Source organism: Diadema antillarum, unplaced genomic scaffold, assembly GCF_040938485.1.
Source record: "Diadema antillarum isolate AM-2024a unplaced genomic scaffold, OU_Dant_1.0 scf00000141, whole genome shotgun sequence".
NCBI lineage: Eukaryota > Metazoa > Echinodermata > Echinoidea > Diadematoida > Diadematidae > Diadema > Diadema antillarum.
The window spans coordinates 3,921,486-3,938,871 of record NW_027271030.1 but is presented as its reverse complement, the minus strand read 5'-3'; the positions used below and the strand labels follow the sequence as shown (position 1 = coordinate 3,938,871).

At 38.4% G+C, this 17,386-nt stretch overlaps 1 protein-coding gene across 1 annotated transcript in view; it reads right to left on the bottom strand.

The window, feature by feature from the left end:
* The window catches only part of LOC139721368 (peripheral plasma membrane protein CASK-like), a 198,456-nt gene that overhangs the window by 120,286 nt on the left and 60,784 nt on the right, over nt 1–17,386 (bottom strand). Inside the window, exons 3-4 of the mRNA XM_071632684.1 lie at nt 7,980–8,085; nt 2,867–2,944 (exon numbers count right to left, since the gene is read on the bottom strand). Of these exons, the coding sequence (XP_071488785.1) occupies nt 2,867–2,944; nt 7,980–8,085 (184 nt within the window). The remainder of the gene's footprint in view (nt 1–2,866; nt 2,945–7,979; nt 8,086–17,386) is intronic.

Below are 17,386 nucleotides of genomic sequence, written 5' to 3'. Positions count from 1 at the left end.
CATTTTATCATACTGTAAAAGTGGAAATTTTGTGCACATTTTGTGCGACCAGAAACTATTAAAAACATGCAAAATTCTTATTACTCAGTGGAGCGTAAAAAGAAAAAAATATTCATGTGAAAATATCCCTTTTACAGTATCTCAATGAGTTTTACATTTCTTCTGAAACTGTACGCACAACAACATTGAATCTCTTCCAAACCTCTAAAAATGTGAATGATATTACACATTCAGCGCTCTTAGGGTTAATCCGGGCTGATATACAACAGTGCGTACTGGCACGAATGCTCCTACACAACTCTGCTCCCATGACATTTGAATAGCATTTTGCTGCCAGCACATGGTTCGACGATTTAGGCTCGGCACGCGTTCCTTTAACACATGCTCGGATTACAAAAATCCATGTGGTGATCAAAGCAATTTGTGCCAGGACGTGAGATGAGTTGAAAGTCTGAATGCCCGGCCAGATAAGTGGCTTACTCAGAACCAAGTGCAATGAAGACCTGGCTACTCTGTGTTTTGTTTGGTTTTTATTCTTCTTCTGAACAGTATGTAGGTTATGAACTGATGTGATTGTGGGGCAGGGAGAGGGAGAGAGGGGTTGGGATCAATATTGAGGTTTAACGAGCACATTTTATTAGCACAGTTGAACTCATTATCCATTATTTGACAAGAACAAATCTCCAGAAATGTTATTTTACTGTGATATTAAAAGCTTGAAGGAGCAAGATACCGAGGGGCTCGACAATGGGACGATGATACATCATACAGAAAAGTAAATAGCATCATACCAGCTGTTCTTTGGTTTGTGATTTTTGTGATCTGCACTGCAACATTTCCCTTTTTAATTAAGGTGGTTAAGAGTACTAAGTACATTTTCAAAAAAGATTAGCTAAAGATTGAAGTATTTGTATAGATATATAAACATTCAGTGTATTCTTTTAACTATCACACTAATATAACAATGCATTAGTCAAAGGATTTTGCTTATACATTAGAGGCGTCTGCAAATTAAAACCGACACCAATATTAGCAATGCATTTTCTCTCCATCCTCAGCTATCATGATCATCAAGTATCCTAGGCCCTTCCTACTTTGAAGGAAAATAGGATAAACGGCAAGAGTTTTCAATTTTGTGCCCGGCCTGAGACTGACTGGAAAGCTCATACGGATGTCATCTGTGCGAGAGAGAAAGAGAAACACATCAAGGAAAAGAGAGAAACATATCAAGAAAAAGAGAGAAACATATCAAGGAAAAGAGAGAGAAACATATCACGGAAAAGAGAGAGAAATATATCAAGAAAAAGAGAGAAACATATCAAGGAAAAGAGAGAGAAACATATCAAGGAAAAGAGAGAAAAACATATGAAGGAAAAGAGAGAGAAACATATCAAGAAAAAGAGAGAAACATATGAAGGAAAAGAGAGAGAGATTGTTTTTCCATCTCCATCCCAATGCAGGCTTGAGAGAATCCTGTCGCCGCCACACTGCCCTAGAAAAGTTGTGATATGGCGACAAGATGTGAGTGAGTGTATGTGTCTGTGTGTGTGTGTGTGTGTGTGTGTGTGTGTTCATGTTCGTGTTCGCTCGCGTCAACACCAGTTTCGTGCTCTGACACGTACATGTTCCAACTGCGGCGAGCAGGGCAGCGCCGGCTGCCAATGAGCCATCCTGTATTGCCTGGCTGCCGATCTATTGATGTTGTGCGGGAACCCACCCCCCACGCAATGAGACATCAGTCACAGACAACCCTTTACCCTACTACTCCACCACCCCCTCTCCTCTGACTCACTGGAGCTGTGATGTGCGGTGGCACTGTGGGAGCTGTACAAGCTGTGGTGCTATGCTGTGACAAATTAACAGCGCACTCTTAGGATAGTGCAGGATGCAGTGTAGTTTGGAAACAAAATATCAATTGAGGAGAAACTGATCACAATGTTTTTCTGAGATGTATGGCATCTTTGAAGTACATATATGGCTCTCCGTCCACATATTTTGGATTTTATGAATTGTATTAAACATACAAAATACAAGATAACTGCTTTTAAGATTTTGATATGATTCATACATGCATATATGTAACTACACATATTTACACAATACATGCAGTATTAATGGACGAATATAATACAGGTTAGATTTATGACTTCTGATTTAAATATCATCAAGTTACAGAATTACACGAGGTTTTGGTGTTTTTCAACTTTACCATCACGCACAAAGTTAGGACTTTGTAATCTTGCATTACCATTGGGATATTAAAGGTGATTTGCAATATTTTGATAAGTTTCTCTGTTAGATTTCATATGGAGCTTTACAGTTTTAAGAAAATAGTGTATGCAGCAAAAACAACAACAACAACAATGTTTTCTGCGAACTAAGCATGAGAACAAATGTGTTACATCATGGATATCTCCCTAACAAAATCCTGGTGAAAGTGTATAGTTTGAATATTCCAGTGATAGCAGTTCACCATTTATATTTCAGCACCTGGTTGACAATTTAGGTGAAGGAGATGCCCATTAACACATGGTATATTGTGGTCACAATGATGTGATAACATTTTATCAGTTGGTTCAGAGAGAATCTAATTGCCTCACTAGTATAGACAGTTCAAATATATAGCATTCTATCTGCAAATTACTGAGATTGTTTCATACTGCATGTTTGTGGGGTTATTTGTAGCACATTATTCTTTGTTTTTGTCATGGCATATCAATAACAGTGTCATGTGCTCTAAAATTGTGAGACATTTCTCGGTGCAAAACAGAAGCAGCCAGGAAATACGGATTAATGGTAATAACCCTCTAAAACTAGACTTGAGCATCAGGGGAACAATGTGGTACCCCACAGCATTAAAACTTACCTCGCTACTGCTTCACTGTAGACGAAACCCGCATTGGCTCTCTTGACTATCTCAAAACACAGGTCGGCTCCTTCCATGCTGTATAGTGTTTTGAGAGGTATTAAAGGGAGGGAGGAGAGAGAAAGATGGATGGACAGAAAGATGGACAGACATAAATACATACATGCATGCATACATAAATACACACATATAAACATATAACCAGACAGACAGATATACATACAGACAGGCAAGACAAGAGATATGATAAAATCAAAAAAGTGATAGGAGTGACAGTAAATGGAACGAAAATTGATGAGAAAAGTAATAAAAGATAGATGAAAGAAGAAGAGGGTGTGGAGGAAAAAGCATGAGAGATAAACGTCATTAGTGTCATCATCAAGATATCTGATCAGCAGATGTTAACCAACTATTCTTCAAACAGACATTTCAAAGTGAACTTTACCTTCCCTATTTAGAGAAAACATGACTCAAGACAATTAATCTATACAACTGCTTGATTCCTGTCAAATGCAGATTGATTGGGCTTTGACACAAAAGAAAATCCACTCTCACAACTTTAGTACTGAAAGGTTTCATGTTATGGGTCCATGTTGTATTGTTCCAGTTACACAAAATATCATTTTCTTTGCAGTCCATTCTATTTTATGACAAAGTGACCTGATGCATTCAGCAGTATTGGCACTTTTTTTCTGCTTTTGCTTTTTTATTTCAACTTCAGTAAATTAACACATGATGGAGTGACCAAAGACATATTTTGTTTGGTATATACATCTCTTTCTCTCTTTTTGTATCTAAGTTCTCAACACTCTTTCTCAATTTATGTCCTTTTGATTGATGTAGACACTCTGGTTTCTTTGATGAAAATTGTATTGAATTCCTGTGTGCATGCACCTGACGGGTCTTGACAGAAAATTATGTCCGACTCTGTTCAGATATATGCTCCAGTATAAACATACATCTGTGCAAGCAAAAACATTCATTCCACATAGCAGTTTCACAAATAGTGGCTTTCTATTTACTTACACCCTACATCCATTTTCCCGGCAATAAGTGAGTAATTCTGTGAGGTACACTGTGTAGAAAATACCGCAAGTTGAATGTCATCTTATGGGAATACCGCATGAGCACTCTAAGAGTCTTATGTCATCCTACGGGAAAACTGAGCGAGTACTCTCGGAGTCTTAATTTGAGAGATTTCCCACAAAAGTCTGACAGACAGACTATGGAATAGGTGACTACCCCTACCAAAAGTTTGATGAATTTCTGTTAGTCTTGATGCATCAAACCCCAACAACGTCGCAAATGCGAACATGCTGTAAAATATGAAAAGTAGAATGCAGGAAAAAATATTCCCACAAACTGCTGATGCAGTCAAGAAAAGACAAACATTTATATCAATGCCACACAGCTTATCAATACACATCTCAGGAAGTACAAATTGTAGTGAAGTATTCATCACTAACTTCATAACTTCATATCTAACTAGGATTTAAATGAATGTGTGGGTCAGTGGAGCACAGTGGGCAATCGAGGCTTAGGTGTGTGTGGCAACAAGACTATGACTCCAGTTGAGGCGAGCACAGCCTAAAAATAGCCCTTTATTTTCTGCAGAGCCCGCTGTCCATCAATAGAATTACTCGCAGGAATGGAGCGCATAAAAAAAAGAAGAAAGTCTGGATGATAAATCCAGCCTCTTCAGTGATACAGCTTGTGGGAATAGTCGGGATTGGGATGGAGGGAGAAGAAGGGGAAAAAAAGAAAGAATTGCATTGTAAATACCAAATGCTGAAATGAGATTCTTTGGATGTATAATGAACGGATGTGCCAAAAGCGGAATGCACATTTTCATGGGGTGATCTTGGCTTTCATCTGTGTGTAAAGGGACAATGGTAATACTGTAAACTACACAGAAGAATGCACTGTGATGTAAATTAGAAATAACACATTCTAAAGTTTGTATCTTGTTTCAGAACTTCTACTAGAACCTGCAGGCTGTTAGTGATTAAAAGTCTGGTTAAATTCATGCATTGTATGCAATTCCATAAAATTGAAATGGTCTTTTTGGAGTACATGAGTAAGCTTATTAATTCTTTGGAATAGAAAATTCAACAGAATAAAATATCTACACATTTCAAATAGTTGTGAAGTCTTTGTAAAATGACTGACAATTGATGTTGAAAGCAAGAAATGGTATTAGACATAGCAAAGTTGGGGGAACATATGAATACTGACAACAAGTGAAGAGGATATTTTTGGTGTATATTTTTGCCATTTTTAAAAATTTTGCTGTGACAGGCAGTGGACGTCACACACATACACCGACACATAACGCACGCGCGCGCGCGCACACACACACACACACAGACAAAAAACAACAACAAACTAACAAAGAGTACATTAAGTAATCATTAATAAAGCCACTGGACTAAGAGTATTTCCCATGAATGGGAAAAACTTTGTTTGATTTCTTTTGGAACAGTGATAAGTCTAACTTGGAAAGATCTTTAATCTAAAAACTGTAAAAACATATCTTTCTTGTAAGAGTGCAGCTTGACAAGGAATTTTGTGGTCATGTCCGGAAGATGCCGCATTAACCACACTTCACACAACAGATATACTTCTTGCGTTGAATGCCCAAACTGTGTACTGCCGCTATAGCATACCTGGTAGATGCCAGGCCGTGTGCATAACACATGCACTATCACTGCATAAATCATGGATATCCCCCTGCACTAATTCCAGTCCTTTGCACAGTGCAATATTTCCCTCTCTGCAAATCATTACCTACAAGTCAACATCGCAGCTTTTTACTGCTGCCTTTGCCTCTTAATCGCTGCAGTTTGAGGAAAGTCATAAACTCACCCTGCATTGCAAGCTTTTGTGAGCCTGCCCACTCTTTTAAAATGTATCTACATTGTACACTGTACATGAAGCTGTCATTTGAACCTTTGCAATTAAATTTGCAGACAACCGTTCTGCTACTTTTGGGGAACATTCTCCACATTTTATTTTTACCCCCGCCAAGGGAGGAGGTTATGTTTTCATCGGCGTTTGTTTGTTTGTTGGTTTGCTTGTTTGTTTGTCCTTGTGCAAAAAAACTCAAAAAGTTGTGAGCAGATTCTGATGAAACTTACAGAAAGGACTGAGAATGACACAAGGAACAGATGATTAAATTTTGGTAGTGATCCACAAATTTGTATGGATTTTATGAAGGATTTTCGATATTTTGGCAGGTAAGTAAATTTACTATTGGACTTCACCTCTGAAGCTGCTTTGGGCTGGTAAACTTCATGCAAAGAGTAAAATCCTTACAAATACTCATGTTTTCATTTAAAAAGTTTGCTAAATCTACCATGAAATGAATAAATCTAGACAAACTCATGCAGCTTTATGGAGGAGTAATATGTGAGTTTTGGTGTCACATTCCACTTTACATGATGGGCCCCTCAGCTAGACTTTTTTCTTCCCCTTTGTTTCCTTTTTCTCCCTCTTCTCTGTCATCTTCCTGAAATTGTCTTCGTCACCGATGGCGAACTGAAATGCGGAAGTACTCTGTTGCCTGGCAACAAAACTTCTATATATATTACAGAATGTCTGTGTCATCACAATAGATCATTTGATAAAAGAACATAAGCCCACAACAGGAAAGAGGGGTTGACTGCAAAATACCCTGGATGTCAGTGACTTCATGCTTTATGGAAAATTTGTGCAGATCAACAAGAGAGAAAATTCAGCCAGCTCAGATGTGAGCCACCATTACCATTGTTACCAAACGTCTTGTATGACCTAACTCACAAAAGCCTTCCGTTGTAAATCTTTTTAAACTTCATCCTATTTTCAAGATCCCACTTTAGACATGTGTATGCCAATTCTAGCTCAAACTTATTTATAGCAATGAGAAACTTTTCTTTGAATGCTTATAGTAACCTACACAATTGCTTGAAGAAGATGATAAACATACTAAACGCACTTTCTCAAGTATATATTACAATGTGACAACAAACAAAGCTGTGTTTCATTTTCTCACAGAATTCTCATTTCAGTCCCAGATTAACATTTCTTAAAGGGGAATGAAACCCAAACATACATGAGGATAGAGTGAATGCAAGAATATTAGCAGACCACATCAGTGAGGTCCGAGGACAATCGGACGATCCGTTTAAAAGTTAGGAATTGTTACAGGCGCATAGTCCCGGTAGTGCAGAGAGCGCTGTTGATGATACTGCCGATCACCGTTAGCGTTGATACGAAGATTGCCGAAGTTGAGCTGTCATCAAGAGTAAAACGCGTAGGTGTTGCTAAGTAACATTGCCTTTGTTGTCTTCTCTGCGCATCACGCAGTCTGTAGTAATGCCAGGGTGCGTGCATATGTGTTTCTTATTATGATATCACAAAAGAAGTTTGCTAAAGCTGTCATCCCCTCAGCCGAATCATGAGCCGAACTGTGATCAGACCACTGGCTACAGTGGATCGGACTTCTTCAGACTCGGGGAAGTGGGCCACAGCATAAGCGCTAATGAGGAGTCGATAGCGTAGGTCTCTATAGGAAACTTGCGCCGTGCGCCCGTGTATGCATTTGACTAAACCACCGCGACCATGTGCCCTTAAAGTTTCGGCTTCACCATCATTGGATGAGAAGATCACTACAGTACTTGGCATCATGCATTTTCAAGGCTATAAAGAAAATATACAGACAATTCCACAAAATTCAATCCTTTTAATGAAAAGGATACATTACCTTCATTCATTACTGACATTTATTAAGGGTAACATTATTCTCCCTGCTTTCTGATAGCAGTAAGTTAAGTGCTTTTTCATTATGCTAGAAACATGAAAAATAAGTTGAAGTTTCTCTTCATCTTCCTCTTTAAATATCATTGTCCCTGCATGACATTATGAACTGTAGTAGTCTCCTCATCCAGCAAGGGCTGCACCGAAACTTTTAAGAAACTTGGCAAAACTTTTGACAAACTATCGAGTTTTCCCCCAACTCCACTGCATGTGTCCTACTAATATTGGTGCAAATCCCTCCATCCATAGAATATTTAAGTTTCATTTACCTTTCAACAAAAAGAAAGAAAAAACAAAACAAAACAAAAGGTACACTCACTACTCAAACACCATGTAGAGGAGTCCATCAGAGCTGTAGGTTTCCAGCAACTCTACAATGTGTGGGTGCTTCAGCATGTGACATATGGAGGCCTCTCTCTTGAGATCTGTGAAAAGGGAGAAAAAAGCGAACAAAAGTTTGACAGAGACCTGACATAAGCAATGCAATAATGATTACCTTTTCTTTTTAATTCAATTCAGTCTGGTTTATTCATACACAAAACTGCTATGGCAGCCAAATGGCTGAATTGCGGAGTAACATAGAATGCACAGCTGTATCTATACAATAATATATAAAATATCATTATTACATTAAAACAATACATAACAATACATACACAAATATACACAGACATATATAATTATACAATTATACGATGAACCTGTGCAAGGATAATAAGTTTAAGAATACACACTAAAACAGCAACAATCAACAATCAATAAGAATATCTGTTATAATATCATAGATAACCAGATCAAAGGTGTAAGAATGATCAATTATAATACTACAGTATTCACAAAAAAAAAAAAATCTATGTAGATTATTAGAAACTAGCAGCACCCGTGGAAATCCACGGGTCTGAGGGGTTTTATTTTTTTCTCTCATATATACGATTTTGCACATTTTTATTGATGAAATAAAAAGAAAAGTTTTCTCATTCTTTCGTCACTTATGCTCTCTTCTACCCATGACCACCATCCCCCCCCCACACACATTTTCGCCCTCGCAGAACAAACAAACAAACAAACATTCAGTGAAAAATCACAAAAAAACGCTTATAAGATTCTCCGAAAGTTCTGCCCACAGATTCTTCCCGTCTGAACGGGGAGATACTATTGACACTATGACTTTGATATTAATTATATTCCTTGCTCTTGCATCCATGCAGGCCCCCGAGGGTCAAGGCATCGCATTTCTTTTTAAATTCCTATTTCTTTTCCCACGCTATGAGAGAAAAATATAATATTTTCGTCTTAAATTGCTCCCTCATTTTGTTTTTAATCACCAAAACTTGGCTTGATATATCATAGAACCATCCGTTTATCTGCTTCAGACTAAACATCATCATTATTATTATCATCATTTTATTATTATTTTCATGCCCCTACTGTTACGTTATTATTGTGATCATAGTCATTAGGCTTTATAAGTATAAGAAACCCGTGGAAATCCACGGGTCTCAGAGCTTCGTATTCTTTCTTTAATATTTCTTCAACCACGTTATGAGAGAAGAAATACACAAAGAATGTTTTCGTCTTCTTTTGCTCCCTCATTTCTGTTTTCATAATCAAAACTTGGGTTGATGGATCTAGAACCGCCTGTTTATCTCATTGATACTGTTTATTGTTTTATTATCATTATAATCATTGATTATGATTATTATTATTATCATTATTATTTTGAGGGAGGGGAGATCATAGTCATTCGGTTTCATTATTATTTTATATAATTCAATGACATGGGGATGACTCAAGGGAATTAAGAAAAAAGTTAATCGGTCAAGGATAGTGAATATTTTTGTCCGTCATGTCAAGGTTACTCTCAAGGTTACTTATTTCAAATAGCTTCATTATCATTGATATTTCATGATTTAAACATTGCGTCTCTTCCGCCTACTCTTAGTTATGGATCATAGCACCCCTCCCCATATGGCCTATTCTCTTATTATCATTATTTCAGTGTATTATTGTTATTGTTATTATCATTCTTATTATTACTAACAATATTATTATTATTTAGGGGAGAGGAGAGAGCAGAGTCATAATATAGGGATGATCAACATAGGGAGGCGGAAATGTTAATTTGTTAAGAATTGTAAAAATCTGTTTCCCCCATTTTTCTGCTCTTGATAAAAAGCCTTTCTGAAGACAGTCCTGCGCAAACTGTCCAAAACTGCCTCACTGCAGTAACATACGTAATCTTGTGCTGAGCAGGACTATTGTTGCTATTGTGCTGAGAGAAATAGAATATTTTCGTCTTCATTTGCTCTCTTTTTTCTTTTTTTTTTGTATCATCAAACCTTGGTTTGATAGATCATAGAACCACCCGTTTATCTGCTTCAGACACAGGTACATTGTATCATCATTATTGTTATTATTATTGTTATGAATATCACCATTATTATTATTATGATTATTTTGTTATTACCATTATTATTATTATATTATTATATTATTGTTATTATTATTATTATTACATTACGACTATAATCTCCATTAGTGGAGGGGGAGATTATATTATAGTCATTAGGTTTAATAAGTAGGCACCTGTTGGAATCCATGGATCTCAGGACCTCGTATTTTTTCTTTCACTCTTTTCCCACGTTATGGGAGAGAGAAAATTATTTTTGTCTTCATTTGCTCCCTCTTTTTTGTTTTTATCACCAAAACTTGGTTTGATGGACCATAGAACTACCCATTTTATCTCCACTTGGAAATTAAAAAAAAAAAGTGGTCGGCAAAGCGAGGGTTTCCTCTACGTCCGCTTGATCATCTTATGAATATTCATGTTTACAGCAGCTACGGCAGTAAACGAATGGACAGCGGCGCGTGTAATGTGGTATGGAAGGGTACGATCGGCAAGGACAAAATTTAAGTGGATATTTAGCCGTCCTAAACAGTCTGAGTACAATGATAACCGACTTGAGAGTAAACTAAATGACGTACCTGAGCTGCAGAGTATCCTGCAGTTGTGCAAAATACAATAAAATAACAGCATTCGTTGTTTTCATTAGGGCACGCCAATGCAAATGGCGAACGTTACTGTACGTAATTGCCCTTGTATGACCGCGCCGTGTATTATACTGTAGTATTATGAGAGTCCATATCACGCGCAGGCAGATAGTGTTTCATGTAACCATTGTCAATACATACACAGGCGCAGGCCACACACTGGCATACCGTATCCACCCGAGAGTACATTGTGTGCGTGCGTGCGTGTCCGCCGAAAGATGTCAGAGATTTCGCTGCACCCATAATCTTTATATCCCACTGTCTCTGCAAGATAAAAGATTCACTATCGAGAAAGTAGGAGTCCAGCGCAGGATTGGTGAATATTAAAACGCTCGGCTCTTTCGTCACGCACAGAAATGCATTATGCATCTATCTAATTAATTTTTCTTTTTCGTCCTCGACGTCGGCACGGAGGCGGAGAGGGGACGAAACCCGCACCATTCGATGCAGGATACTCTCCTGCGGCCGACGGCACCGGTCGCAGCTGCCCGGAGCCGACGGCTCGGGAGGAGATAGACAATCCAGCAACGCCGGAATAAAACAGGAAATACATAAGGCCGCGACAACAACAACAACTTCGCGTATTATATGTATAGAAGATGCACATGGAGAAAGAGGACAGAGCAAAGAGGAAAAATACAGAAAGGAAGATGGAAAGCATGAAAAGGATGACACAGGAGTAGGAAACCAAAGCACTTGAACGAAAGGAATTCAAATATATTAAGACAGAAATGCGTCTGCTTCAATTTGATCTCTTCCTGTTATCTGCTTTCTGGGTGATTGCTCCGAGTGTAATTAGTGGAAGAGGAAGGATTTATACGCCTACTGATACTGTGACAGACTATTCAGGGCTATAACAGGGGGAGTCTGCATCCAACATTGTTCATTTCATCTAATTTGCGTATGACCTTGTTCTTACGGGGATGGCGGTAACACCTTGAGTCAAACCAGAGACAGTTCTGGGATCTATACAGTGGATGGGTTGTGCATATAAGACAGAGTCAACACTACAAGGAGGAACGCTCTGTTAAACCGCAATCCCACTATGCCTGGATAGCACGGCACATAGGTAATTTGGGTGACCTGCACTCCGCCCCTCGTGCTGACAGGTTTGAGGGGTCCCCGCTCGTGACTCCGGTTACAGCCTTCCACCTGTAATCGGACCATGGCGCTGGGAATCAATTTGGGCAACTGACCCGTCACCGTTCACGTCTGGAAGGAGTCAAGCCCTGCCAGTGTGTGGGGAAGGGCACACTTTGGCGCCCCTATTCCCATCCCAAGATGCATTGCCTATTATAAGATCTGGTTGTCTGATGAGGATGCTGCTGTTAGGCAGTCTTCTGTAACTACTAGCTTCTCCACTGACACTTTCATCACTGCTTTTCCCTCCCGCTGTCAGAAGACACTGAGCTATTCCACTCGACAGATTACAGGAGCACTCTTTTGCATGACTCTTTAACCTTCATGCAGTATTGCATTGTAGTGGACACTTGGCATAGAAAAAGAAGAGCTGGGTGGGTGTAAAAGATCACCTGAGCTTCAAGATAGATTTAACCTTAATGAAATCCTTTCTCATAGTTCCCTGTGGTGGCCCATGGATGGGTTGTGTGATCAGTAAAGACCTCTTCAGAGGCCCTACTGTACATACAATCAATGGGCTTACCCCTGGATCTTGCCTTCTCACAATACCACTCATGATACTGCTTAGAGAGGACCATGGATATGAAGAATTAAGATGCCTTTTACCAATCAATGCTTTGGATTTCTGGGGCACTGCCCTGGGGCCCTTCTTCTGAGCCCAAATTTGGAATGAGTTGACAATTAGAATATTAAGTTTGTTTATCCCAACTCATATGGATGATTCTTTCAAAGTACTAATAAACTTAGATCATGCAGGTCTTAGTTTTAAGAACACAAATCATACAAATTATCTTTTTAACACATCATACTGCTTTGGGCCCAATTGGGCCTCAACTGTCACTGTTGTGAACAGCTTATATTTCATACTTCTACAGCTCAATCACATTAAAACTAATCACAATGTAGTGACACTTTTCTACATCTGGTTAAAAAAAAAACAACTCTGTAATTCTAGATCCTATACTAAACTCAGTTTCAGATGCTGTTCCAAAGACTAAAGATTTGAACTTACTAAAGAAACAATGATTATTTTCTCTCACAGTTGGTCTAAAATTTCAATCTGTTTTTTGAAAACATGATCTTGCTTTCTTTTATTCTCCATTCCCTGGTCAAAGGATTCATACTCTCCCCAAACATAATAATGTCATCATACAACTTCCAAAGATGTCACCCCCTTTTTTTTTTTTAAAGGGGATGGCTAGTAAGTGATCAGTGGGAATTAGTGGGAATGCTGGGGATGATTGTTCCAATCCTTGTGGGAACGATCGCCCCGTCACTGTACAGGCATGCTAACCTGGAAACATTGAACTGCACATTACTTGAATATGAGACCATTCTGAAGCAAATAATTTTCACACAACAATAGATATATAATGTACTCTTAAATGAATCCCACAAGGATTGGAACAATCATCCCCAGCATTCCCTCCACTGATTCCCATTGATCAGTTACTAGCCATCCCCTTTAAGTTGTAGTAGTAGTAGTAGAAGAAGAAGTAGTAGTAGTAGTAGTAGTAGTAGTAGTAGTAGTAGTAGTAGTAGTAGTAGTAGTAGTAGTAGTAGTAGTAGTAGTAGTAGTAGTAATAGTAGTAGAAGTAGTAGTAGTAGTAGTAGTAGTAGTAGTAGTAGTAGTAGTAGTGAGTGGCTTGTCTCTCACACTCTGTGTGAATTGGCAAGACAAAAGCATAGTATCTTATCTGACTGCTCGTGGTTTGAATGGTCTACTGATATTGTATCCGTTTTTCTAGGTTGATGGTACTGATCGTGGAGTACCTTGTCTTCTGAATGATCTCCTCCAACAACTCCACCCCCGTTCATCCCTCATCCTCTCCCAGGTAAGCTTACTACATAATATTAGTACCTAATGAGTGTTACATAAAGAAACTCCATATATGCATTACTCATCTCTTACTCTTCTTCAAGACTGACTTAAAGGGGCATTCCAGACAATTTTATATAATTTCACATCATGTAGGACATTTATAAAGTGATAGTGCCATTTACAGATTTTGTGGAACTTGTTGTGGTCCTTGAGCAGATGAACCCATACAATGAAAACCCCAAAACATAACACAGTGAACAGGAATGATGACACAGAGGGTCAAATATTCCAGAAATGTAGCATTGTAATTCATCCAAATCACTACAAATTCAGAAACTCTGTACCCACTATAACCAATTTATAGATGTTCAAATGCATAAGTATAAAATCATCTGGAGGTCTCCTTGAATTCATTGGATTTCTTGAACTACTAATGATTCAAAAGAGGTATTTTGAACCTTAGATATCTAAAACCAGAAATGTTTGTGTGCATTTTAATTTCGTGAATTTTTGCAAGAGCCAAGAGCCATGATATTAAAATGCACACTAAAGTTCTTGTCTGCATTATATGCACTGAAATCTAGAGGCAATTCTCAAAATTGTCATGCTGCAAAAAAAAAATAATAATAATAATAAAAATAAAGGCCAGCAGCTCCAATTCATGAAAATTTCATGCCACAAAAATGTCTTGCTTTAAAGTACCACTGCTGAATTGCTGCATTCATATTTCAGACAAAAAGCTGATGAAACCCAATGATGATCATAACAATCTAGAGAATATCTTTTTGCTTGAGTTCTTGCCATGAATCACAAGCTTACCTACCCTAAAATTCAAAGATGCTTTGAGGCCGGTACAGACTAGGATCTTGCACCCCTTTGTTCATCATGAATGCCCTTAAACATCAGTTTTAGAGGTGAAGATATGACCTCCCGGTGCATAACCGAAGTGACAAATACGCATGTAGCACATATTATACAGTCTGACAAACCCATAACTATTCCTGCCTTTCTGAATGTCCATTGTAACATGCCGTACTGCGCTTAAATGGAAAAAAAAAATCTTATTGACTTCAGTATGATGCCACCTGCCCAAGATATTTTTGTGCACTAGAATGAATTACTCACATAAAAAGACATCCTCCTCGCTTCGGGAAAAAAAAAAATTCTCATATATGAGAAATCGTACACGTATGTTGACGATCGTATGCAGCTTGCAGTTCATGACGGCTTTAGTGAGGATTGCAATAACAGAAATCCAAGCCTTGTGACATTGTGAAGCAGGAAATTTTCACGATCACATAAATGTCAACAATTATGCGCTGCTAAAAGTTCTCAAGTAAGAGATCTTTATCACATCTTTGCTATCAATCACAACTCAACTCTTCCTGGAATATTGGCTATACAATGACCCAACGGCATGACTGCTACACAAGCCCTGGTGCTGAATGTACACCTCGGTGAAGTTATATAGAGATGTAAACATATGGCATATAAGGTTACATCTGTACATAACTTCCCCTTGGTATAAATTAACCCACATGAAGATTTTGATCACAGAACGAATTAACTCCATTCTCGTTAATTTGAGGTAGTTGCAAATACAGACATGGTAGTGTGGGTAGTCACTGGTCATCCAATTCATTCGTTGCCTACTGGGGTACACGCAAAAACCACGAACAGGTATGGTCAGTGAATATGTGCATCAAAACATATGCTCATTGGTAATGGGCAACTCCAGTCAAAATTCTGCGGCTGTGTGTGCATTTATGTAGAGATCAGTGATACTGATAAAGCTGTACGCTATTTGTTACGGGGATTCTCAAATATATCCGAACTGGGCCAGCTTCCCCACTCCATGAATCCCCAGGCTACTGGGTCTTTGAAGCTACTAAAAAACAAGGAAATATGGGATATTCTTAGTCATAACTACAAGAATATTCCCTGTTAGATGAAACAGGCGAGTTATCAAAGGAAAAGTTTTAGTTTGCTGTATCTGATAGATTTACTTTAAAATGTTAAAAAATGGTGCTTACAAAGTTTTGTGATAAAACTCTTTACATCTAACTGCTGGAAAGGCCAGGTACAGAGAGCAGCTGCCTACAACGACTGAGAACTGACAAAGGCTGCGTTTATCTAACTTGAGAGAGAGAATCATGTTTCCAACGCGTTTGGAATGATGTTTGCAAACATGTTTTGAAACGCGATTCTCGGGGTGCCGCGTTTATCTAACCATCATACAATCACGATTTGAGCATTGTCACTGCGCAGCTCCTTTGCGCTGTTTGACCTGGGAAGTAAAGGTCACCTGCGTACCACCAAACATGCCTCATCATTCAGACACAAATAATGGGCAGAGAACACACCTAGAAACAGCTGGGATTTGACTTTGAGATATAGATGCATTTCGAAACGGCATTATATTTATATACTTGCAGAAAGGCTATCGTGGTCTCAAACATGTTTCAAATCCGTGTTTCCAAACGTGTTTGAAAACAAAGTCGTGTTTATCTAACCCCTGAAAAGGCCTCAAACATGTTTAGGATTGTGATTCTGCCTCAGAAATTTTTTAGATAAACACACCTTAAATTCTCTACAAATGAACCAACGAACATCACCGCCACTCCAAATTGTCGGTCAGAATTCTATTCTGCGATGCACTTTTTTCTCCTTCTTTCTAAAACGATGAGGAATTTGCTTCCATCTCTCTGTTTTTTCCTTCTCTTTCCCCTCCATCTATCTACCTATCTCTCTTGCGATGTGGCTCTGTGGCTTCTGAGCTGCTATTATTGGATTCTCTCTTGACCGGTGCCGAAAGGCAAATTGAATCTGCAACGGGCAGAACAAAGGATAGGATGAGGGCTCAAGGGAGAGGGTAAAACGTTATCACCTGGGCGCGCTTTTTACTGCTGAAATGCTCGCCGATTTCATAAGGGACCTGTTCTAATGGCCAAAGCCGTAATTACTGAATTCAGCGAACTATGTAGGTGTACTGTGTACAGACGAGCACTCAGAACACTGCTTCAGTCTGCATCGAAATACATTTCTTTGAGAGAGACACTATTTTATGACTACCCATAAAATACTATATCATGTGGTATCTATATTGGAACATTGATTTTATAATTTTCTTATTGCTTGTCAAATCTCATACATCAATATTTAATGAACTGCTGCTTTAACATAGCTTCTATCCTCCACAACAAAATCCTTCCTGTAAATGTCAATATTTTCGCATGATTAATTTTTCGCACTGAGCGGCTCAAAAACATATTCGCGGGTTGCTGAATTTGCGCTGTGCAATTGTCAACCCATTCACAGTATGCAGAGAAAATTGTGAGGATATTTTCGCCGGTTTTAGAATTCGCACGAGCCAGATGTAGCGTGAAATATGCGAAAATTAATGTACAGTGAACATTTCTAGGGTTACTAATGTCTGAAGTGGAAAAAGGCAGTTTTAGCTGCTATTAAAGCTCAAATGAAAAAAAAAATGAAAGAAAAACAGTTAAAAAAGGGAAAGAGATCCTTATAATAAGTGGGTCAAAGCTTTTATTAGGACTACTTTGTTTTACTTTGTTTTTGGATATCTCTGCCATTTCAAAACCTATTTTCATCAAACAAACTTTGAATTCTTCTTAGAATTGTATGCTCTTCAATATTTCATTTATAATAGTGGTATCTAATCATCTCGTAAAAAGTTAATATCTGAGTGCCCC